This window comes from Geotrypetes seraphini, chromosome 4 (genome assembly GCF_902459505.1).
Source record: "Geotrypetes seraphini chromosome 4, aGeoSer1.1, whole genome shotgun sequence".
Taxonomy (NCBI): domain Eukaryota; kingdom Metazoa; phylum Chordata; class Amphibia; order Gymnophiona; family Dermophiidae; genus Geotrypetes; species Geotrypetes seraphini.
This window is the reverse complement of record NC_047087.1, coordinates 178,279,068-178,304,241: the sequence shown is the minus strand read 5'-3', so window position 1 is coordinate 178,304,241 and position 25,174 is coordinate 178,279,068. Positions and strand designations below refer to the sequence as shown.

The following is a 25,174-nucleotide window of genomic DNA, read 5'->3' as shown; positions in this document are numbered from 1 at the left end:
TCTCTTCCCCTGAACCAGGGGGGCAAAAGAACCAAGTGTCCAAATTCAATCTATTAAAGCCACAGGAAGATACTTAGCTTCTCTGGTGAGCAGTCAGTAAGTCGCCAAACGTCCAACGGGACTCCGTTTCGGGGGAGCACTCCCCCTTCCTCAGGAACGACTGACGCTGAGCAGGAGCCTGAAAATCAAAGGCAAGAGCAGATTGGCAATAGTAGAAAATGGCGCTTGAACCAGAACAGACGCCTCTGATTTAAACCTGCAGACCAGGGGGTGTGTTCGTATCAAATCACATGACCCGACCAGGTGCAGATTGAAAAAAAGTGAGAAACAGGCTTGATGATATACTGTTGATCACGAAGAATATGTCATGAAGGGAAGAAAAAGGAAAAAGAAAAAAGGTAACAATCAAAACATATGATACCATTCGATAAAGTCATTGTGTCCTGTAAGGATCAATGATTGAAGTTCATAAATCCAGTATTGTTCCCTCCTTTGCAAATGGGTGAGTTTATCACCCTGATAGTCTGTATAGATCTGTTCAATAACCACCCATCTCAGGTCATGAAACGCGTGTTCAAATTGTATACAGTGAGGTACCATCGGGGAAGTCATGGATCTGGTGTTAATCCGACTGCGGTGTTCTATCAAGCGAGTTCTAATAGCCCTTTGGGTACGTCCCACGTATATCATATCACATGGGCATATAATAATATATATAACCCACTTGGATGTACATGATGTGTCTGATCTGTGGACGTACTGTTTCTGGGTTCTTGGGTGCTCCCACATCGTACCTGTGATAGTAATGGAGCATATGTCACAATTGTTCCCACACTTGTCATGATGACCCCCCTGGTGGCTGCGAGTGCGTTCAGAAATGTATTTAGAATGAACTACGCGATCAGCGATATTCCTGGGACGAGAGTAGGCTATGCAGGGAAGATCCCGAAAATCAGGGTGAAGCTGGAGAATATGCCAATGGGACCTAATACTCCGGGCCACCTCATAGGCTTGATCAGAGAACGTTAACACACAAATGGTCTTAGCATCCGCGCATTGGGGGGCCTGAGAAAGTAACAGGGATCTATTGGCGAACAAGGCCCTATTGTAAGCTTGAGATAACACTTTATGAGGATATCCCCGTTCCCTGAATCGAGCATACAAAATTCGAGCTTGCCTACGGAACTCGCCCAGATCTGTGCAAAGTCTACGTACGCGTAGAAATTGACTGATAGGCACCGACTGCTTGAGTTTGGTGGGATGACAGCTGGTGTAGTCCAAATAGTTATTCACTGCCACGGATTTTCTATACAGAGTGGTAACTAGAATGTTGTTATTCTTCTGAACCCAAACGTCCAAAAAAGCAATTTTTTGATTATCAAAGGACATGGTAAATCTCAGGTTGGGGTCTAAGGTGTTAAGCCAGTCCAAAAAATACTCAGTGAATCTTTAAACCGGCTGATAAGGGGGGCTCTATCGTGGTTTTGAGTAACCATCAATACACCACGGAAATCAACAGGCAGCTAGCTGACTCTCGTTTTTACACTAGATTGACAGGGGACCCCACTGATGCTTTGGTTAGCACCATAGCCACCATAGTTGATGTGGCCTTTATGGATGGCCAACTTACCAAAGCTGAGGCCAAATTTTTGAAGCTTACCTCTCCCCGTCGTCCGATTTTCTACACCGTCCCCAAAATTCACAAAAATATTTCTCCTCCCCCGGGGAGACCCATCGTGTCCCTCAGGGGCACGGTGTTGGAACCTCTCTCTAAGTTTATCGATTGGTTCTTGAAACCTTTGGTAGTTAAGGCAAGCTCTTATCTTAAAGACACAACACACTTTTTGTCTATCATTTCGCAATTCACTGATAACAAGACACGGATGTTCTGGTGACTTTTGATTTGGAGTCCCTGTACTCCAATATTCCACAATCCGCGGCCTTTGAATTAATATCTAGACTGTTCATGCAGGAGGTCCAACACGAAAGAATCAGGGCAGATTTGCTTATCCAATTGGCTGAGTTGGTCCTTTACCGGAATTACTTCCAATTTTATAACACGTTTTTTCTTCAGACTCACGGGGTAGCAATGGGCACCGCAGCGGCCCCCAGTATTGCAAATCTCTACGTGTCTGCGTTCGAAGAACAATTTTTATATCCAGCAGCATGGCAGCGATATATCAAAACATGGCTCAGATTCATTGATGACGTGTTTTGCGTCTGGACGGGTCCTTCTGAATTGCTCCCGTATTTTTTGGACTGGCTTAACACCTTAGACCCCAACCTGAGATTTACCATGTCCTTTGATAATCAAAAAATTGCTTTTTTGGACGTTTGGGTTCAGAAGAATAACAACATTCTAGTTACCACTCTGTATAGAAAATCCGTGGAAGTGAATAACTATTTGGACTACACCAGCTGTCATCCCACCAAACTCAAGCAGTCGGTGCCTATCAGTCAATTTCTACGCGTACGTAGACTTTGCACAGATCTGGGCGAGTTCCGTAGGCAAGCTCGAATTTTGTATGCTCGATTCAGGGAACGGGGATATCCTCATAAAGTGTTATCTCAAGCTTACAATAGGGCCTTGTTCGCCAATAGATCCCTGTTACTTTCTCAGGCCCCCCAATGCGCGGATGCTAAGACCATTTGTGTGTTAACGTTCTCTGATCAAGCCTATGAGGTGGCCCGGAGTATTAGGTCCCATTGGCATATTCTCCAGCTTCACCCTGATTTTCGGGATCTTCCCTGCATAGCCTACTCTCGTCCCAGGAATATCGCTGATCGCGTAGTTCATTCTAAATACATTTCTGAACGCACTCGCAGCCACCAGGGGGGTCATCATGACAAGTGTGGGAACAATTGTGACATATGCTCTATTACTATCACAGGTACGATGTGGGAGCACCCAAGAACCCAGAAACAGTACGTCCACAGATCAGACACATCATGTACATCCAAGTGGGTTATATATATTATTATATGCCCATGTGATATGATATACGTGGGACGTACCCAAAGGGCTATTAGAACTCGCTTGATAGAACACCGCAGTCGGATTAACACCAGATCCATGACTTCCCCGATGGTACCTCACTGTATACAATTTGAACACGCGTTTCATGACCTGAGATGGGTGGTTATTGAACAGATCTATACAGACTATCAGGGTGATAAACTCACCCATTTGCAAAGGAGGGAACAATACTGGATTTATGAACTTCAATCATTGATCCCTACAGGACACAATGACTTTATCGAATGGTATCATATGTTTTGATTGTTACCTTTTTTCTTTTTCCTTTTTCTTCCCTTCATGACATATTCTTCGTGATCAACAGTATATCATCAAGCCTGTTTCTCACTTTTTTTCAATCTGCACCTGGTCGGGTCATGTGATTTGATACGAACACACCCCCTGGTCTGCAGGTTTAAATCAGAGGCGTCTGTTCTGGTTCAAGCGCCATTTTCTACTATTGCCAATCTGCTCTTGCCTTTGATTTTCAGGCTCCTGCTCAGCGTCAGTCGTTCCTGAGGAAGGGGGAGTGCTCCCCCGAAACGGAGTTCCGTTGGACGTTTGGCGACTTACTGACTGCTCACCAGAGAAGCTAAGTATCTTCCTGTGGCTTTAATAGATTGAATTTGGACACTTGGTTCTTTTGCCCCCCTGGTTCAGGGGAAGAGACTGCTCGCAGTGCACTTTTTTGATTTGTTTGCACAACAGCACCCTTGAGTTATTTAGCACTAAAATTCACAGGAGAGCCCTAGGATGTTTCACAGTTGACACCTTCTAGGTGCAAACCAGTGGCAGCCGTTTCCTCCGAGGTCGGAGGTTGGTTGTGTGACTGAGGGCTCTCCTTATAAATTATTTACTAGGATTACTTTAATTGAGTACCTTTGTACTCCAATTGCTCGTGCAGGCAGTCTCTTCCCCTGCACACAGTTTTCCTCCTCGGGGCTAGGGAGACTCGTTTTGTTACCAAATAATCCTGGTGCAGGATTTTTTCATAGGCTGACAGATCTTTTGCTGGTTTATGGGGCCATACCTTTGGTGTTGGGCGCAGACTTTAATAAGGTGGCCGATCCCTTTTGGGATCGATCGAAGGGGGTGGGAAGAGAATCTCAAAAACCTCAGATGAGTGTTTCTATACTTTGTGCATCATTGGACCTGTTGAATGCCTTGAGGGCCTTGCATCCCTTAGAGAAAGATTTTACCCATGTCTCTAGAGTACATGGGTCACTGACCTGTATTGATTTTATCTTGCTTTCACATTCTTTATTCTCTGAGCTTTCGGACTCTCGGCTTTGTCCTATTGAAATTTCTGGCTTTGGGCACATCTCGTGAGTGTTCAGGTGGTGGCACGGGACCATGAAGAGGATCAGGTGGAATATGCTGTTCAAAATCAGCAAATCTCTTTATGAGTTGTTTAAGATAGAATGACAAAGAAATTATAGCTGAGAACTCTGCTAGTCAACAGTTATGATAAAGGTGGTGCCCAAAATTATCCATGGTGTGACATTCAATGTCTGGTAGTGCACTGGCATACATTTGTGTATCGGAAGATTATTTAAGAGTAGATACAACCAACAAAGACTGGTGCCACAGGTATGGCTTATCAAACGCCAGACATGACTGTAGTTTCTGTAGAAGGAGTCAATTTTCCTAGGAGCTAAGGGGAAGTGTGTGAGGAGTCTCCCATTCTTAAACATAGCTTCCTTGAGTAAAGTATGAAGGGGCAACTTGAGTTCTTTAGGAGGTAGAGCAAAATCCAATGCTTCAAGGAGCTCTACTCTCGGTTTAGTGTCTGTCTCCAATTTAACAGGCAAAGCTGTCTCCATCTGCCTAATAAACTTTGTGAAAGACAATCCTTTAGGAGGAGATCTACACCTGGGCGGTGAAGGAGATGAAACTGAGGGGATGCCATATGACTCTGGAGCAGATAACGTGGGGTAAAGATCAGTATCAATATGAAATGAAAGATCTGAATCAAAATCCCCTACTCCAGGAGATTCTGTTTTAAGAAGATGCGATGGACGCTTCTTGGTCTGGGGAGTACGATGGTAAGAACGTCTTCTGTGATGTCGGTACTGGTCAGTTGAAGATGATGAAGAACAGTTAGACGTTGAGAGTATATAGATCTTGAATAAGAACCAATACCATGAGATGTCAAAGCTCTTTTAGATTTACGAAGAAAAGAGTGAGGATCGGTACTGTGGGACCTGGATGCCCTACGATATATATATTTACTAGGAGAGCAAGGTTCAGTACCCTGAAGCTGGGCCGGTACTGAGTGAGTCGGTGCAAGCACTGGTGCCGCATGTGCTTTAAACTCTAAGTTGGTTCTGGAAAGCACAGTTACTTACCGTAACAGGTGTTATTCAGGGACATCAAGCAGATATTCTCACACATGGGTGACGTCACCGACAAAGACCCAGTAGACACTTGAAAAGTGAATCGCAACTTTAAGTTTTAGAAAGTTTGGATCAACCCACACCGCGCATGCGTGAGTGCCTTCCCGCTTGACATAGGCATGTGATCTCTCAGTTAGATAAGCCAGCTAAGAAGCCAACCAGGGAAGGTGGGTTGTGAGAATATCTGCCTACTGTCCCTGGATAACACCTGTTACGGTAAGTACCGTATTTTCACGCAAATAACACGCACCCGTATAAAACGCGCACACGTGTATAGCGCGCAGAAATCACGATGATAAGCACAAAAACTTTGGTATAACGCGCTCACGATTATACCGCGCATGCTGCCCGACTCTCCGTTCACCCCCCTGACTTCCGTGCACTGCCCCGCCTCTCCGTGCGCTGTCCCGACTCTCCGTTCACCCCCCCTGACTTCCGTGCACTGCCCCGCCTCTCCGTGCGCTGTCCCGACTCTCCGTTCACCCCCCCCCTGACTTCCGTGCACTGCCCCGCCTCTCCGTGCGCTGTCCCGACTCTCCGTTCACCCCCCCCTGACTTCCATGCACTGCCCTGACTTTCCGTGCGCTGTCCCGACTCTCCGTTCACCCCCCCTGACTTCCGTGCACTGCCCTGACTTTCCGTGCGCTGTCCCGACTCTCCGTTCACCCCCCTGACTTCCGTGCACTGCCCCGCCTCTCCGTGCGCTGTCCCGACTCTCCGTTCACCCCCCCCCGACGTCCGATTCATCCCCCCCCCGGCAGGACCATTCGCACCCCCACCCCGAAGGACCGCCGACTCCCCGACAATATCGGGCCAGGAGGGAGCCCAAACCCTCCTGGCCACGGCGACCCCCTACCCCCACCCCGCACTACATTACGGGCAGGAGGGATCCCAGGCCCTCCTGCCCTCGACGCAAACCCCCCTCCCCCCCAACGACCGCCCCCCCCAAGAACCTCCGACCGCCCCCCCAGCCGACCCGCGACCCCCCTGGCGACCCCCACGACGCCCCCACCCCCCTTCCCCGTACCTTTGGTAGTTGGGCCAGAAGGGAGCCCAAACCCTCCTGGCCACGGCGACCCCCTAACCCCACCCCGCACTACATTACGGGCAGGAGGGATCCCAGGCCCTCCTGCCCTCGACGCAAACCCCCCTCCCCCCCCCAACGACCGCCCCCCCCCCAAGAACCTCCGCCCGTCCCCCAGCCGACCCGCGACCCCCCTGGCCGACCCCCACGACCCCCCCCCCCCCCTTCCCCGTACCTTTGGAAGTTGGCCGGACAGACGGGAGCCAAACCCGCCTGTCCGGCAGGCAGCCAACGAAGGAATGAGGCCGGATTGGCCCATCCGTCCTAAAGCTCCGCCTACTGGTGGGGCCTAAGGCGCGTGGGCCAATCAGAATAGGCCCTGGAGCCTTAGGTCCCACCTGGGGGCGCGGCCTGAGGCACATGGGCCCAACCCGACCATGTGCCTCAGGCCGCGCCCCCAGGTGGGACCTAAGGCTCCAGGGCCTATTCTGATTGGCCCACGCGCCTTAGGCCCCACCAGTAGGCGGAGCTTTAGGACGGATGGGCCAATCCGGCCTCATTCCTTCGTTGGCTGCCTGCCGGACAGGCGGGTTTGGCTCCCGTCTGTCCGGCCAACTTCCAAAGGTACGGGGAAGGGGGGTGGGGGGTCGTGGGGGTCGGCCAGGGGGGTCGCGGGTCGGCTGGGGGGGGCGGTCGGAGGTTCTTGGGGGGGGACGGTCGTTGGGGGGGAGGGGGGTTTGCGTCGAGGGCAGGAGGGCCTGGGATCCCTCCTGCCCGTAATGTAGTGCGGGGTGGGGTTAGGGGGTCGCCGTGGCCAGGAGGGTTTGGGCTCCCTTCTGGCCCGATATTGTCGGGAAGTCGGCGGTCCTTCGGGGTGGGGGTGCGAGTGGTCCTGCCGGGGGGGGGGGATGTATCGGGCGGCGGGGAGCCGGCCGGGCAAGAGGGCTTGGGCTCCCTCTTGCTCCGATCGTGGATGCGGGTGCGGGTGGGAGCGCGTGCGAGTGGTCGTTCGGGGTGGGGGTGCGAGTGGTCCTGCTGGGGGGGTGAATCGGGCGGGGTGGGAACTATGTTTTAAAACTTTCGTATACCGCGCTCACGCATATAACGCGCGAGGGGTATGCGCGGTAGGTAAAAACGCGTATAACGCGCGCGTTATATGCGTGAAAATACGGTAACTGTGCTTTATCCCAGGACAAGCAGGCAGCATTATTCTCACATATGGGTGACCTTCAAGCTAACTAGAATGGGATGGTGGGAGAGTTGGCTTTTAAGAAAATAAATTTTGTAATACTGACTGGCCGAAGTGCCCATCCCATCTGGAGAAAGACTCCAAACAATAATGCGAGGTGAATGTATCAACTGAGAACCAGGTGGCAGCTTTACCAATTTTCCTCAATAGGAGGGACTGAGCACATACGCTGGGCGGGAAGGCACTCGCGCATGAGCAGTGTGGGCTGATCGCAAACTTTCTAAAACTTAAAGATGTGATTCACTTTTAAAGTGTCCGTACCGGGGCTCCGTCGGTGACATCACCCATGTGTGAGAATTTGCTGCCTGCTTGTCCTGGGATAAGGACTACACAGTACCATTAGCTCAAGCTCCATTGGTGTAGCAGGGTGCCAAGGCATGGGTGACCTCGATGAGGAAGCATGCCTTAGAGGAGACACAGCCTACACGGATGGAGATTGATGGTGGTGTTGGCATGCAATGAGGGACTTGATGCTGAAAGATTCCTGTGACTAAGTGAGATGAGGACAGCTTCTTAGCAAATTTACCCAATGCAGAACTGAGTCAGACGTTGAGGGAGGTGTTGATGCTGATACCATCAGTACTGCTGGCACAGATTTGTCCTCGAAGGCCATGGTCCACTCAATGCTCCAGCTCTAGACAGTGCGGATCAGTGGATGATATGGGCCGTTAGCAATGAGAGTACTTCTTGAACCCATTGGAAGGCCTCAACATTAGAAAGAAAAATCTTGGCGGCAAGGTCAAAAATAAAATGGCTGCAATTCCAAGATTTCAAAACTGCAAGTTCAGAGCCTGAAGGCTAAGCGGGCAGAAGGCCCAACTAAGGAAGTTTGAACATCGAAGATTTGATGAAAAAAACAAAACAAAACCAAAGAAACAAAAGAAAACACTAGTAGATATAAAAGAAAAAAACATAATATAAGCTAACGGAAAAAAAAAAGTTGATGGGAAGACAACTCATATGGACAGAGTCCAGACGCAACTTCTTTGCTCCGCAGAAAACAAAGAACGGAGGAACTGCGAGCTGACATCGGGTGGGAAGGCACGCGCACTTGTGCGGTATGGGTAGTCTCACAGCTTCACAAAATCTTAAAGTGACAGTACACTTTAACACTGACCGTACCGGTCTCCATGGATGATGTCACCCTACATGTGAGAATATGCTGCCTGCTTGTCCTAGGATAAAACTAAATTCTCTGGTCCATTGGCAAATGACCTTGCAAATTACTTTCAAAATAAAGTTCAATAACTTGTTTTATCCTTTCCAGCTGTTGCTCTTCTCTCCCTCCAAAAAGAAGTCTAAACAGTTAGCCAATTTGAGCTCCCTTTAAATGAAGCTCATACACAAAATTCTTGCATCTCCTCCTGGCCTACCATCCAGCTACAGATCCTTGCATTATTTTCAAAAGCCCTCTCTCAGATGAAGGCCACGTCCTATATGCTTGATTTGCTCCCATCATCCTGGTTATATATCCCAGAACTAAATCTTTTGCCTGAAATTTTGACGATTATCTTCCGGAATGATCCCAAGTTCCTGGAAAACAGCAGTGATTCGCCCTATCTTTAAAAAGCCATCCCTTGATTCACTTATTCCATCTCATTACCATCCAGTATCCAATCTATATGTCCTTCCCAAAGTATTAGAGAATATTGTATATAATCAAATCTCATTTATGGAAATATCGCTTGCTTCTACATCCATGTCAATCAGGTTTTCATTCCCATTTCAGTAAAGAAACCCATCCTAACTGCTTTACTTGGAGAAATACATTCTCACCTGGACAACATAACATTGTCCTGCTGTTTCTCTTGATCTTTCTGCGGCTTTTGATCTGGTAAATCACAAATTCCCCCCTCTCTCATCATGTATCACTTGGTCTATCTATTCCTTCAAGGCTTTGACATAAGGGCAGGGACATGGCTAAGATTGAGCAAGATCAGCAAAATACACAGGGCTGTCTGCAGCTGAACTCTCCCTCCTGCATGCCTGGATCCGGTACCCCTCCCTACTGTGGCCAGCTGCTTACCTACCCACTGGGTCCTCCACCAGCGCTAAAGGCTCCCTCTCTGACCAATGGGGCCTTACATCTGCCATGTCCCGTCACTCTGATTAAAGCTCCTGCTTGGTTTCTTGCTTGGTTTACTTCTTATCTTTCTGACAAAAGAACATAAGAATTGCCGCTGCTGGGTCAGATCAGTGGTCCATCATGCCCAGCAGTCCGCTCACGCGGCAGCCCTCTGGTCAAAGACCAGCACCCTGAGACTAGTCCTACTGCACCTGTAAAGTTGTTACGGGCTCTTCAAGTTCCTCACTCCAACCTTTGACCTGTGAAGTTCTTCAGGGATCAGATTTGTCCCCTTTTCTGTTTAATCTACTCTTGAGCCCTCTTGCTGTAGTCATTCAATCCACAGGTATTTTATTTCACTTTTATGTGGATGACATCCCATTGATTTTTTCCTACTAATCCTTTTCACCTTCCATGGGAGTGCTTAGATCAAATTTCATCATGGCTCCAAGATCATCGACTAATTCTAAACAAAGAAAAAACCGTAGCCTGCTGGTTCACAGGGAATCTTCCAACCCCAGCTTTTCCATGAACTCTCTTAAGAAATGTAATTCTTCTTGTTGACTCCTTCCGATACCTAGGTATCATTCTTTATTCCAAACTCACTTTTACCCTACAAATTTTAGCCTTATGTAAGAGAGGGTTTCATATTTTCTGTCAGAAGCTTTTTCTACCAGATACCTTCCATTCCCTTATTCTATCATTACCCATTACTAGGCTGGACTACTGCAATATAGTCTATCTAGGTTGTACCCAAAAGGAAGTGTCTACAATCCTTACAAAATGCTGCCATTTGACTACTAACTCATAGATATGACCATATTTCACCTTTATTACAAAAATATCATTGGTTTCCTGTGAAACACGTATCATTTTCAAACTCCTTATGCTAACTTTCAAAACCTTCATATTAGGGCTTCCATCCTACCTTGCAACACTCACAATTCCATATTCACCCATTTGCTTACGTCGGTCTATAAACAATTATTGTTTCATTCTTCCAAGCCCTAGATTTTCTCAACTGGAAACAACTAAACATTGTGCTTTTTTCTATGCTTCTCCCTTTTTCTGGAATTCTCTTCCTCTTTCAATTCAAGCAGAATTATCATTTAAAAATTTCAAGTGTGCTTTAAAACCTGGCTGTTTCAAGTGTTCTTTAAAACCTGGCTGTTTCAAGAGATGTTCTTAATTCCCTAGAGTTATTTTTTCTGCCAACTGTCTCTTTCATATTAACTGTCTCTTTCATATTTCATATAACTGTGCTAAAGTTTCCCCTTAACCTTCTTCTAACCCTCACTCTATCTCCTAGCTTTCCTTTTTCCTTTTGTATGACACCCACATTCAAAAATACAGGAGGGATCAATCTTGTACTAAATGGCACATCCATTAAACTAAGAAAACAAAACTTTTCTAACTAATTAATATTTATCTTAATCATTCTTAGGAAGTGGGAATTTGTGATTCATCTCCTAAGAAAACAAGCTTCATTAAAACTGAAGCAATAAAATTGCTGTCTAGGTTGCTACCTTGGCAAACACACACATACAACATACATGTCTGCTTAAAAAGAGGTACCATAGAGATTATCAAGTCACTGATCTAAATGATAGGGTTCCATTTTATTCTCTGGGCAGTTTTGCTGCACTTTAGAGGGGCATATAAGCCACTTCTACTACTGCAGTAATTGAGGCATATTTTGTAAATTGCAAGAATTAATTTGCTTCCCATCCTTTTATACTTCAATCTTATTTTTGATAAAGAAGTTGTATTATGATCACAAAATTGCTTCTCCTTAATCACCTGATATTATATTATACTTGGTTTTTCGTTTCTGAAAAAACACTGATCAGCACATAATTTTTCTACAGACCATTTATAGACTGGTAAAGATTATTTCCCTTAGAGAGACTGGTTAAATAAATTCTGTTACCAGCATTAGAAAGGCCTGAATATATATAGTGTTCATTTGTTTTCATACCAGCAGCCAAGTTAACACATTTGACATTAAGCTCAGATGTAGAGAATGACACGGTGGTTGTTACCCGCGGGTAACCCGCCGAAACGGGGAAAGAAAAATAGTAGTCGCTGCAGGAACGGGGACAAGGCCATTCACCGTCCCATGGAGCAGTGAATGGTCTTGTCTCTGCAGTGAGGCATCAAGGATCGCGCGGTCCAGCAGCCCCCACCCCCCCGATCGCAGCATTTAGCCAGCTCCCTCCCTCCACCTCACCTTATATGCTGTTTGCCGGCTTTCTTTTTCCCGAGCCGCACACGTTCAAAAAGACTCGCGGGTGCGAGTTGATCAATTTTCTCCTCTGACGCAACCGGAAACAGGAAGTTGCAGGAGAGGAGAAGATTGATCAACTCGCGCAGCCGCGCGTGCATGTCTTTTTGAACGCGTGTGGCTCGGGAAAAAGAAAGCCGGCAAACTCGGCATATAGGTGACGTGGAGGGAGGGAGCTGGCTAAACGCTGCGATCGGGCGGGTGGGGGCTGCTGGACCGTGCATGTTCCCGGCTCACACTAGGAAGGAGGGAGTGAAAGGGAAAAAGATTCTGGGCCAAGGGGATAAAGAGGGAAAGAAAGAAACCCACAGCAGGAAAGAAAGGGGAGGACAGGCAGGTGAGCCAGATGCTGGAAGCAAGGGGGGGGGGAATAAAGAGGGAGAGAAGCTAGATGGGTTTGAAAAGAAGAGACACACTGGTATGGAAGAGAAAGATAGGGGAAATCTGGACATAGGAAGGTAACAGAAAGAGGGGAAATTATGTACATGGGGCATGGGAACAGAGACATAAAGGGGACATGCCATGGGGATGGTATATGGACACGGGGGGGGGAGGGGCAATGCCAGATACATAGGGGAGATATTAGAAATGGGGAAAATAGGAACACAGAAGCGAGATGGTTTGTGGGGATGGGACAGGGACCGAGCTCGCAGGTTCCAGCAGCTTGCACAAATTACATTGTAACGTGCCATGAAAATAAGAGGGAGGGAGGTAGATAGATAAGCCACGCGAGAGGAGCCGAAGAGTGGTAGAAAGGAACAGATGGTGAAGGAGGGAGGGAAGGATGGTGGTAGAAAGGAATAGAACAGACATTGAAAGAGGGTAGAGAGGAACAGACCCTGAAAGGAAATGTGGAAGAAGGGAAGAAGACAGATGCCAGACTATGGGGGAGCGGAGGGAAGAAGATGGGTGCTAGACCAATGGGGGGGGGGGGGGTGAAGGGAGAGGCACAGTAACAGCAAATGGAAGACGCAGAGAGAAGACACACAGTGGATGGAAGGAATTGAATGAGAAGATGAGGAAAGCAGAAACCAGACAACAAAGGTAGAAAAAAAAATTATATTTATTTATTTATTTTTTGCTTTAGGATAAAGTAGTATATTAGTTGTGTTGATAAAAAATTTATAAACAAAGCCCTGCCAGCTGAACATCTCTTTCTCTAGTTCAGCAGTCAGAACTTTGATTTATAAGAAAAGAATAAGCTAAATATTGCAGTACTAAGGCTTATATGGATGCTGCAGGGACAGTGACGGGGCGGTGAATGGGATAGCAGTGACAGGGACGGGGCGGTGAAGGGGATGGCAGTGATGGTGACGGGGTGGTGAAAGGAATGGCGGTGACGGAGCGGTGAAGGGGACGGTGGGATGGGGACAGATTTTCCCCCCGTGTCATTCTCTACTCAGATGTTTAACCCTTCTGTCAAAATATTTCTCATCTACTCAAAACTAGGAAGACATTGTCATGTTCCATTCTAATAAGTACTCACCTTAAAGTCTGTGTTATTGATGTATTCGAACACCAGTGCTGGCGTCTTGGACTGTAAGAGAATGAGGAGACATTTGTAAAAAAAAAAAAAAGACTGGTATGAAAAAGTTTCTGCCTTGGATCAGCCCAACTCCAAGTAATACAAAACTTGAATCAGCTGAATTACTGCACTAACTTATTCCAAAGCATTCAACAGAATGACTTTGGTACTGTTATTTGAAAATTAAAGAAGTACATTTAGTTGCAAGAAATCTTTACTAAGTCCCAACTGTTAGATGTTGGAGAGAATATTTAATTCTTGAAAAGTCTTGAAAACGAGAACAAATCATTAGTAATTGAAGTTCTAATATTTCTAATCAGAATATTTTAACTAGTCTTATAGCCCGTTACATTAACGGGTGCTAGAATATATGTGGGTGTGTCTGTCTTTATTTCTTTCTCTCTCTCTCCTTAGCCTCTTTCTTTCTTTCTGTCTTTTTTTCCTTGGCTGCCCATCACCACCCCTTGCCTGCTCCCCCTGTCCATTCTCCCTTCCTTTTACCTCCCCTGTGTCCACCACTACCCCTTCACTGCTCTCCTTATGCAGCAGCAGCCCTTCTCCCTTTGTTTTACCTCCCCCCTGTCCAGCAGCACCTCTTTCCTTCTCCCCCTGTCCAACATTAGGCCTCTATTCCTTTTTCGTCACCCCCCCTGTCCATCAGCACCTCTTTCCTTCTCCCCCTATCCAGCAGTAGGCATCCCTTCCTTTTTCTCCCCCCTCCTCCTTCTTATCCCTATGATATACTTACCTTGCTCTGCCCCTGATCAGAGGTTCCCGACAGCCGCCCAGTTGCACCCAATAGAAAAGTTCCCTCTGCCACATCCGCCCCCCCCCGACGCGACTCCCGCTATCTTTCTTTCTGTCTCTGTCCCCCTTTGTCTGTCTGTCTTTCTGTGTATCTCCCTGCCCCTGTGTCTTTCTTCTTTTCTTTCTGTCTCCCTTCCTCCCTCTGTCTGTGTCTGTCCAAAGCAGCATCCCTCCCCCTCCATTTCCCTCCCCCCACACCAGTTCCCTGTGCAGCAGCATTAGCGTTTCCTCTACCCCACTTTCCCTTCCCGCAGGCCCAACTACAAACCTGGTGATTCCAGCAGCGTGTGCAGCAGTCTCCACATGCTGCTTCGGGTCCTTCTACTGCCCTTATTTGCTCTGCCGCATCTCTGATGAATCATCAGAGACGCGGCAGAGCAAATCAGGGCAGTAGAAGGGCCTGAAGCAGCATGTGAAGACTGTTGCACACGCTGCTGGAATCGCCACCGGGTGGCGGGGTCAGTTAAAGAGCCCAGGCGGAAAGTTGCTGGGCTCCTCGGTGGGGGCGCTGAGCGGCCGCGATCCCTCTCCTCCGATACCCTGCCCGCTGGAGATCGGCGGCTGGCTGCCCGACTGGTGGCGATGATCGGCGCCGCAGCTCTGTCCCGGCGACCTCCGAGCGGCGGCGCTGGGCGCGTGAGAGGAGCCTGCTGCCCGAAGAGGAGAAGCGGCGGTGTCTGAAGAGGCTGAGCTGCGTCATAGACCTCAGCTGGCTGCAGCGGTGGTAAGCCCGATGCGTGATAAGTGTGCATGCGCACTCTCATGTCCGCGACGGATCAGGGAACACGACTTTAGAGTGCGCATGTGCGACTAACATTTTATTATTATAGATAAAAGATAAATTCTTTACAATGTAGGCATTTGAATGGGATTTATGAGTTTGAAATAAGAATATCTTTCCCATTCCTACTCATCTATGGATTACAATGTTGCTATAGTTAGTGATAATAATCTGCATCCCCATTACAAGGATGTTCAATTGAAAACATTTGAGGCAAACTTGATATAAGGTTCAGAATGAGTGCTTTAAAGTACAAACTAGATTTGGATTTATAACTAATTTTTCCAAACCAGAGTTAAAGGCAAATTATATTTCAGGTACAGCAGGTCTTACTCTGCCTCAGATGGTTTACTATCTAATTGTACTTAAGGCAATGGAGGGCAAAATTATTTGCTAAAGATCACAAGGTGCATCAGTGAGAAATGGAGGATCTGAACCATTACTTCCATGGGTTGCTATTGTAGACTACTCCTCTGACACTTTAGCTAAACAGTTATTGAACCTGGAGAATACAAGATGTTTTCTCTGAAAGCACAGGATAACGTATGAGCTATTTTACATCCAACATCCTGCTACAAAAGATCATGTCCCAAATCTCAACCCACATGTTTATCATTACCACCATCACCACGACTAGGATGCCCCACTGACATCTTTAAAAAGGTCATGAGAGAACGTTTTAGAAAGAGGAAAAAACTTTGTTGATAAAACAGTCATCATCCTTTTGTTTGTAGTTCAGAACCTTAGGGCCATATTCAATTCCTCTCTTTCCTTCTCAAGTTTCAAGTTCAAGTTTTATTTACAATTTGATAGATCGCTTAATCAAAATTCTAAGCAATTAACATAATTAAAAAATTTTTTTTACAACATTCAAGGAGACCCATATGACAGACATACAGGACTTGCTGTCCCCAAAGGGAGAGGAAGGCAGAAAATATAATAATGGATAGGAAAGATGAACAGGAAGTGGAAAGACATCAGGATGGGTGAGCGAAGATAAAGAGGAAGACAACTAGTAATAAGAGAGGGAGAAAGGAATAATAGATAAAAGATTTTTTAAAACCAGCAGGAAACACAAGGGGGAAAGCAACTCTGCTGAGAAGCGAAAAATCAGATGAGAAGCTGAGATCCAGACTTAAAAAGCTTAAAGATCAAAGGCATCTTTAAACAGAAAGCATTTTAGGTTACTTTTAAATCTATCCAGATGGAGTTCTTCTCTTAAATGGCTAGGAAGAGTTCCATGTTTGTGGGGCCATGTATCCAGATATGCTACCAACACTCTTATCCATTCTCATTAGCCTATACAGTACTTAGATTACTTCAATCTGCTTGTCACAACCTCTTCAAGTTTCAACACCAACTCCTTATTTGTTTCCATATAGAATTCAAGTTTTCTACTCCTCACATGCATTCCCTCTGAAACACTTCCTCTCTCTCTCTCAGGGCTGGATAAAACTCTAGGCTACCTAAAATGTGGCACCTGTCACAAAATGCAAAAGTAGTTGGAGGCATCGAAATGGGCTGGAAGTTGAAAGGGGAGGAGAAAATAAAAAAGAATAAAAGATTTAAAAAACCCAAGATAAACTCCAAAAAAAGCTTTATAATATTTCCCTTAACTCTCACGAATGTTAGCTGCTACCCAATTTTTCTTTCAAAGAAAATATGTGTTCTATTCCATCTCCTCCTATATCTTCTCTGCCTTGCAGTATATACTGTATACACCCCCCCACTTTAGTCACTTATTTTATGGAGCAGTGGAGGAGCGACTGTATGGACTATTACCTAGCCCTATTTTAATTCACAGAATCAATCCTTGTGTCTACAACACTTATCTAAACAGGATCTCTCTGAACTTGATAATTAGCATATTTCAAATATACAATTAGGGTTTCCGAGTTTAAGTTTCAACCAACACAACCCTGATGCCAAAAAATGTAAATAGGTGTTTACTGGATTAACACAGAAGTATTGCCTCCTCTAGTTGGTGTTATATCCTTCACACTATATCACCATATTTTATGTCCCCTTCTATGTGAAGTCCTTCTAAATGACTCAAAACATATATGCTAAATTCCACAAGAAAAAAAAATATCCAGGTTTAGTATCCGTTGCATGAACACATCAACCCACATTTTTGTACCTTCAAAAATTCTATAGTTAGTTGGAAAATAAAAATCTAAATTCATAAGCTATAAATACCTAATGATAGAAGTACTATATACAAATATATAAGTTATGCGGCCATCTCAAGGATGATAGAATTGGGAAGATAGGAGTTTTTTTCCCTTCAGTATTTAATATATCCTTGCCTAGTAAATGATAGTTAGGGATAGGGAATTGACAATTTCCTGTAACAGTATTTTTGCTTTGTTTGACAGGGTCTATATTCTCATATTATGCTTATGGTCAGTAGGCAAAATAAGATTAAATTATTTTGCTGAATCTCAACATATTTTATCTGGCTGAAACTTATTTAAAAATAGACCTACCAAGAACAGGGTTCTTCCTAGGATCCAAGGTGGCTTATCTAGCTGAGCATTACGCTGTAGCAACTCAATCTAACAGTTTGGTCTCTGAGTTTTCGATAGTTCCTGTAAATGCCAAAACGGAGAGGAAGGAGTTCCACTGGGGCCTCATGGCGCTCCGGAGCAGCTGTTCAGGGCAACATAGAGGAATTACTGCGGCGGATGCAGGATATCAGGTTGCCGTCAGTGACTTCCCCGTTGGAGTCACATTGCAAAGGCGAGGCAGAGCCGGTCTCCTTGGGTTTGGAGACCACGCTGAGTCCTGACACCAGGGCACTGCCCCCTCATCCTCAGGTTTCAAGCTCCCCGCGGGGGGAGGGCGAGTACCCGGAAGGGTACAGTTTAGGGGAAGAAGAACTTAGGTGCACCACAGAAGAACGATACTTGGGTGTGATTGTATGTGATGATCTTAAGGTGGCCAAACAGCTTGAAAAGTTGACAGCGAAAGCTAGAAGATTGCATAGGAAGAGATATGGCCAGTAGGAAATAAAAGGTATTGATGCCCCTGTATAAGACTGGTGAGATCTCATTTAGAACATTGTATACAATTCTGTAGACTGCACCATCAAAAAGATATAAAAAGGATGGAGTCTGTCCAGAGGAGGGCTATTAAAATGGTACATGGTCTTTATCTTAAGGCACATGGGGACCATACTTTGGATGAAAGGGAGGAAAGGGGAGATATGATAGAGACGTTTAAATACACATGAGTCAAGTCTCTTTCCTTTGAAAGGAAGCTCTAGAATGAGAGGGCATAGGATGAAGTTAAGAGGTGATAGGCTCAGGAGTAATCTAAGGAATTTGACAGCAAGTTAAATTTCCAAAGCTATTTAAGCCCCCAACAATAAATGAGTCACAGTGTTATATATACTTTATAAACCAGTGCTTCTCAAATTTTGGGTCAGAACTCCAAAAGAGGTTATAAAATTTACCTTTGGGATCATGACCAGGTAGGTAAAATGTAATGGAGTGTGAGGAATCTACAATTACCCCAGTATTAAAGAAAAAAGGATTAGATGTTGAGGATTTGAAAAGCCCTATTTCTGTTGTTCCTTTTCTGGGTAAGGTGATTGAGAAAGTAGTGTTAAACCAACTGAATGATTACATTTCACAAAAAAATTGTCTTGATTTGTTTCAATTTGGGTTTCACCATTCACATAGTACGGAATTATTGCTCTCAGTGATGGAGGTGTTGAGGAAGAGGATTGATTGATAAATGGAATAAATATCTTATATTATCCCAGGACAAGCAGGCAGCATATTCTCACTGATGGGTGACGTCACTGGAGCCCCGGTACGAACCACTTTAAAAAGTGCATCGCCACTTTAAGAATTCAAAAAGTTTGTGATAGCCTGAACCGCGCATGCGCGAGTGCCTTCTCGCCCGATGAAGGTGTGCGGTCTTTCAGTTTCTTAGTTTCTGCGGAGCTAAGAAGTCGCATTTCAACGGCTTTTTCCTGCCTTCCCGCTCTTGCAGTTTTCTGACTTTTTAGTCAGTTTCTTCTTTTCTTTCATTGTTAGTTAAACAAAAAAAAAAAAAAACAACAACAAACTAAACAATTATAGCTTATTTATTTTTTTCTTTTAAACTAAACTAAACCTTAAGTTTATATACCGCACCCTCTCCATGACTATAGATCTCGGCACGGTTTGCAAAAGTTTAATAAAGGAAGAGAATAGCACATTGAGTTTGGTGGATTGAGAATAGGGGGGGGGGGAGGAGAGCGTTACGTTTTTGTGAAAAGACTGGTTTTCAGATGCTTACGGAATAGTTGGAAGGAGACCTGAGTCCGCAGTGGGGTAGTAAGGTTATTCCAAAGCCTTGTAATTCTGAAAAAGAGAGATTTTCCCAATTTTTACCATCATTGGTTTGGCTTGGTGGGGCCTTATGGGTCGCCATACTGGTTTCTCCCCAACCTTATGGCTGTTGTTCCATGCAGGTTTTTCCTGCTTAATTTTTATCTGAGCGATTGTTTTGCTGGGGAAGTTGTCTTTACCGACATCCTTCAGTAATTCTAGCAATGTCGGGACCTTGGCCTTGACATTTTCTTATTCCCCTTCTTTTTTCCTCACCAGAGCATTTTCATGCGGGTTCTTCAGAAATAGTTTCCTGTCTGCGCCTACAGGAATCCGGCATCCACCGACGTCAGTAATCTGGTGCCCATTGCACTTCTGGTACAGCTTTTCCAGTCCGCACCGACATTGACTTTGCTGCTACCTAGGTTAACTCGCAAATTTCTCCTTTGGGCTTCAGGTCATTGTAGCAGTGAGTCTAATCCTGCCGGCGTTGGTCATTGTAGCAGTGAGTCAAGTCTTGCCGACTTCGATCAGCACTTTCTTTAGCTCCGCTTCGATATCGATGAGTGCCTTGATACAGGCATGCTCATTTTGGAACTGTGGAGCAACGCCAAGGGTACCGGTGTTTTTTCTTTTCTGCTGAACAATTTTTTTCCACCCCACTCGTGATGTGTGCTTTGATACTGGCATTTTCATCTCTAGAGCGTAGCACTGATGGTACCGGCGAGGCAGCCAGCAGTACCGGTGTTTTTCTTTTTCAGCAGTTTTTTCCCTTCATGTCTACGACTTCGGTCGACACTGACATGTTTAACTGTATGTTCAGTTGTTCCTGTCGACGTCGACATGTTCAGCTATATTTTCAGTTGTTCGTGTCGATGACCTTGTCGACACCGTCTTTTCTGGTGCTAATCTGGCTGAGTTCTTGACACCGGTTGCACTTTCACAGAAGTCTCCTACTATTCTTATGACTCATATATCACGACGCCGGTCTTCTTCAAGTTGCTGGCATTGGTGTTGATTCGGTATGGGAAGGCTTTGCAGTCATTAAGCTGTCTTCAGACTTCGACATCGACTCTCTCACTGTATAGTTTGGTATTGACTTTCTGAGGGGGGGGGGAGTTTTTTGCACAACACCCCATATCTCTCTGAAGTAGTGTTTTTTTTCACCACATGCTTCTCTTTCTTCTTCAGTAGGGTTGTGTCATTCCCTTAGAAGTTGATTTGGCAAAGTTATTTCCTTGACCAAGGTTTGTTTGATTCCCTTCTATGATATCTACGGGAATTTTTTGATATGCCTTTCAAAACACTGAATCCCTACTGGCGGAGTCACTTTTACAGACTAGTGTGTAGGCCTCTGCCTTTCTGGGCAGAGTAGACTAGGGACCTGTTAGACAAATAGGCTCTCTAGATTCATATGTTGCCCACATGGTTCTTTGTTAACACTTTCTCTGCTCACATGTACAGTGTCTGTGTTTTTCAGCACCTCTTTTCTGCTCTTACAGATCTGCTCTGAATTTGAGTGTCTTCTTATCATCACCTACCAGGACAGGCTGGCACATACGCCTTGCTTGGGGGTGCCTTCTTTGGTGCTTCCATGGCCATGCTGGGACATGCTTACTCAGCAGTTGTCTGTTCATGGGACCAGGTGAGACTTTCTGGTCACATCCAAGTAGCAGTCTTCACCTTCATTATATTTCTTCTCAATGAAGATTTGCTGTTAACTTTTTTCCTGTCTTCCGCAATGTCAACATTCTATATTTGGAGACTGTTTTCGGTTCTTCATGCATCGCTACGAGCCTTAGCTCTCTGGGTTTTCTTCATAGAGCAGGTTTCTATACTCAATGTTTTCACTCTGCTCTCAACCCCTTTGTTCTGCTGATTACCCTCGAGGGGTCCTCTTCAATTAGTGGAGTCGGGGATTCTAATCCCATTTCTCCTTGATTATCAAGTACATCGGAGGTCTGCGATTTTTCTGGATTTCCAAACTCTATCTTTTTACTGGTCGAGAGATAATTCGGGACTAGTTTCTCCTCATTCTGACCTCATGGCTCTGCTTCCTAGATCTCAAGGAAGCCGCCACATATTCTAATTCATATGGCTTCCAGTATATACTTTTCAGTTCAACTTGGCCGCTGCCTTTTCCAGTAGAGAGTCCTTCCTTTCGGTATGGCATTTTCTTCCAGAGTCTTCATGAAGTGTCCGATTGTTATGGCCGCATTTATTCAATTACATGGCCTTCAGATCTTTTCTTTTTCTAAACATCTGATTCTTCCAGGCTGTTTCTTCTTAGGAAGTGAGTGGTCAATGCAACATCTCAGACTATTTCCTTTCTTCTGCTTCTAGGCTTTGAAATTAAATTACTCGTATTCACATCTATACTTCATTGGGGTATTCCTAGAATCAGGTTGGGCAGACTGGATTGACCATTCAGGTCTTTATCTGCCGTCATCTACTATGTTACTTGGACGACAGCTTGCAATCTGCTCTTGCTGCATGTCTGTATTCATGGGGAACAGAATTCCATAGCAGACAACCTCAGCAGTTTTTTTTTCCAACAACTGGACTTTCAACTCTATAGCTCTTCAGTCCATTCATTGGCATCCTACAAATGGACTTGTTTGCACCTATTTGCAATCATCAGTTGCTCCAGTTTAGTTCCAGACTTTCTTTCCTTCTTCTTCGTCTGATAGCAGCTGTTTTTCTCTTGAATTGGAAGGGCATGTTTTCTGGATGCATTCCCTCCACTTCTTCTCCTGTTGAGTATTTTATTCAAGCTCAAGAGAGAAGTAACCACCATACATCTCTTTTCTCCATGGTGGCCCAGGCTACATGGGCTTTCCCTTCTCCTTCAACTCAGCTTCAGGGAGCCCGTACCTCTTCTGATATTCCTACTACTCTTCTGATATTCCATACTATGTTCAATCCGACTTAGAGGTCTCTGATTCATTCTAATCTGCACTGATTTCTATTGTCAATTGATTTTTCTCGGGCTGCGTTCTTCTCAGCCTGTTTCTCAGGATGTCTCCAGGAAACCAGCCACTCAACAATATTTCCATCAACAGTGGTCTAGGTTTTTTTTCTTGGTGTCTTCACGTGCTTAGATGCCATACCAGACACTCTGCTCCCTGCATAGAGTGTATAGACTCAGACTGAGGCATAGGAAGAGGTTCGACCTCGCGGGAGTCTGCAGAATGCCCAGGCTAGATTAGAGTAGCTAGCTTCGGTCCCATTTTGGTGAGGAAATGAACAAATTGCTGCTCTAACATGGTCTGGAAGGAAGCCGGCAAAGATGGATCCACGTCTGAAACCGGTCCACCTGCCTTGGTTGGAGGTTCCACCGAGGCAGTGGAAATGTGCTTCGACTTGGAAGTCTTAGGCACCTTAAGCACTACCAGTGGAACTGTCTGCTGAGCTATCTGACCTGAGGATACAGGGGAAGATATAGCAGACGTAGTCGATGAAAGAGCCGCTGCAAATGAAGGTCTGATGAGGCTCGAAGTCGAAGCAGTGGAGGCAGGAGGGCCCTCGATTGAAGGTCGGCTTCGGAGTCGAAGAAGTGGACAAATCCATCTGGAATAGCTTCTCCACTGAAAGTAAATGAGGTTGAAGAGTAGCACAGCGTTCGCACGACTTCAGATGATGTTGTGGCCCTAGGCACTTGAGGCACCTGGTGTGAGGGTCCGTGAGAGAAATCGCACATTAACACTGGATACACTTCTTGAAGCCTATCGCTGGCGGGGACATAGAAGGAAAAACAACCGCTGCAAGGTTGCCCCGGCAGCCGAACGGAAGAAATAAATTTTTTTTTTTTAACTAGAAATAAAATAACGAAAGTAAGAACAGCGATTCGTGAAGAAAAACAACACAAACCGCGGTGTAGAGAAGGCACGAAGTGAAAAGTTAAACGCAGAGAGTCAAAGATGGACTTCTTGGCTCCGCGGAAAACTGAGGAGACGCGCCCTATGCTGGGTTGGAAGGCACTTGCGCATGTGCAGTGCGGTCGACTCAAAACTTCTGAACCTAAAAGAACTAAGATGGATGTTCATGCTGAACTCCATGGCTCCGGAAGGATTAAATGAAACTTCGGATTGGTTAGCGCAGGTTGACCTCAACTATTAACTTGTTGGTATGACGTCAGGGGTGGCTCCTTTAATAGTGAGTGAAAAAAGACGCCGCGGCCATTTTACAGTTGCCGCTTGTCAATACGTTTAGGATACTTTCAATTATGCAGGTTAGTGCTCCTTATAGTTTACAGTATACGTTTATCTAGAATGTATTGGGTGTAATTTCTTTCTATTTCCTAATGGGTTTACTGTTTATGTCTTTTTAGTGCCTCTAGCCTTGATAAAGCTCTGCGAAACGCGTTGGCAGAGGGGAGTATTGAATTGCATGGAACACTGGAATATACGATATGTTCCTTCATTACCTATAATGGATTGAGGATACAGCCTTTTAAAGATAAGTTCTTTAAAATCTTAGATAGAAGCACTGATAAAATATGACAAAGAAAAAACAATTTTAAAAAAATTTTTCTATAAAAAGCATATTATTATGATGAATGGGGATGTATGAAGAATTGACAGACCGTGGCAGCGTTCTTGCTTAAACTGGTCATATCTGACACCCCAGGTCTCACTCACCATAAGTGTATTGTGGTTTATCCCAGGACAAGCAGGCAGCATATTCTTAACGTATGGGTGACCTCCAAGCTAACAGAGGGGGAGGAGGGATGGTTGGCCATTAGGAAAATAAATTTTGTAACACAGATTGGCCGAAGAGTCCATCCCGTCTGGAGAAGGCATCCAGACAGTAGTGAGTAGTGAACGTGTGAACTGAGGACCAAGTGGCAGCCTTGCAGATTTCCTCAATGGGCGTGGAATGGAGGAAAGCCACGGAAGCAGCCATAGCTCTGACTCTGTGGGCCGTAACAGCACCTTCCAGTGAGAGACCGGCCCGAGCATAACAGAAGGCAATGCAGGCAACAAGCCAGTTAGAAAGCGTCCATTTAGAGACAGGGCGACCTAAACGGTTAGGGTCGAAAGATAGAAAGAGCTGAGGGGATGAGCGGTGAGCCCTGGTGCGATCAAGATAGTAAGCAAGGGCACGCTTACAGTCCAGCGTATGCAGCGCCTGTTCCCCAGGATGAGAGTGGGGTTTGGGAAAAAAGACAGGCAAAACAATGGACTGGTTGAGGTGAAAGTCCGAGACCACCTTGGGAAGGAACTTAGGATGGGTGCGCAGAACCACCTTGTCATGGTGAAAAACAGTGAAAGGTGGGTCGGCAACCAGTGCATGCAGCTCACTAACCCTCCTGGCAGAGGTGATGGCAATGAGGAAAAACACCTTCCATGTCAGAAATTTGAGTGAAGTAGTGGCAAAAAAGGCTGACAAAACCACATTCAGGTCCCAGACGACTGGAGGAGGCTTCAGAGGTGGTTTGACATTGAAGAGGCCTCTCATGAACCGGGAAACCAAGGGATGAGCCGTAAGAGGTTTTCCTAGGATAGGCTCGTGAAACGCAGTGATGGCACTGAGGTGGACTCTGATGGAGGTAGACTTGAGGCCAGCGTCGGACAGAGAGAGCAAATAGTCCAGTACAGTTTCCACCGCCAATGAGGTGGGATCGTGGTGATGCAGTAGACACCAAGAGGAGAATCTGGTCCACTTCTGATGTTAACATTGGAGGGTGGCCGGTTTCCTGGAGG

At 45.7% G+C, this 25,174-nt stretch overlaps 1 protein-coding gene across 1 annotated transcript in view; it reads right to left on the bottom strand.

Annotated features, from left to right (window-relative positions):
- Positions 1 to 25,174, bottom strand: part of CSNK2A2 (casein kinase 2 alpha 2) — a 238,713-nt gene that overhangs the window by 108,550 nt on the left and 104,989 nt on the right. The window contains 1 exon segment of the mRNA XM_033940919.1: positions 13,521 to 13,571. Within this exon segment, the coding sequence (XP_033796810.1) occupies positions 13,521 to 13,571 (51 nt within the window).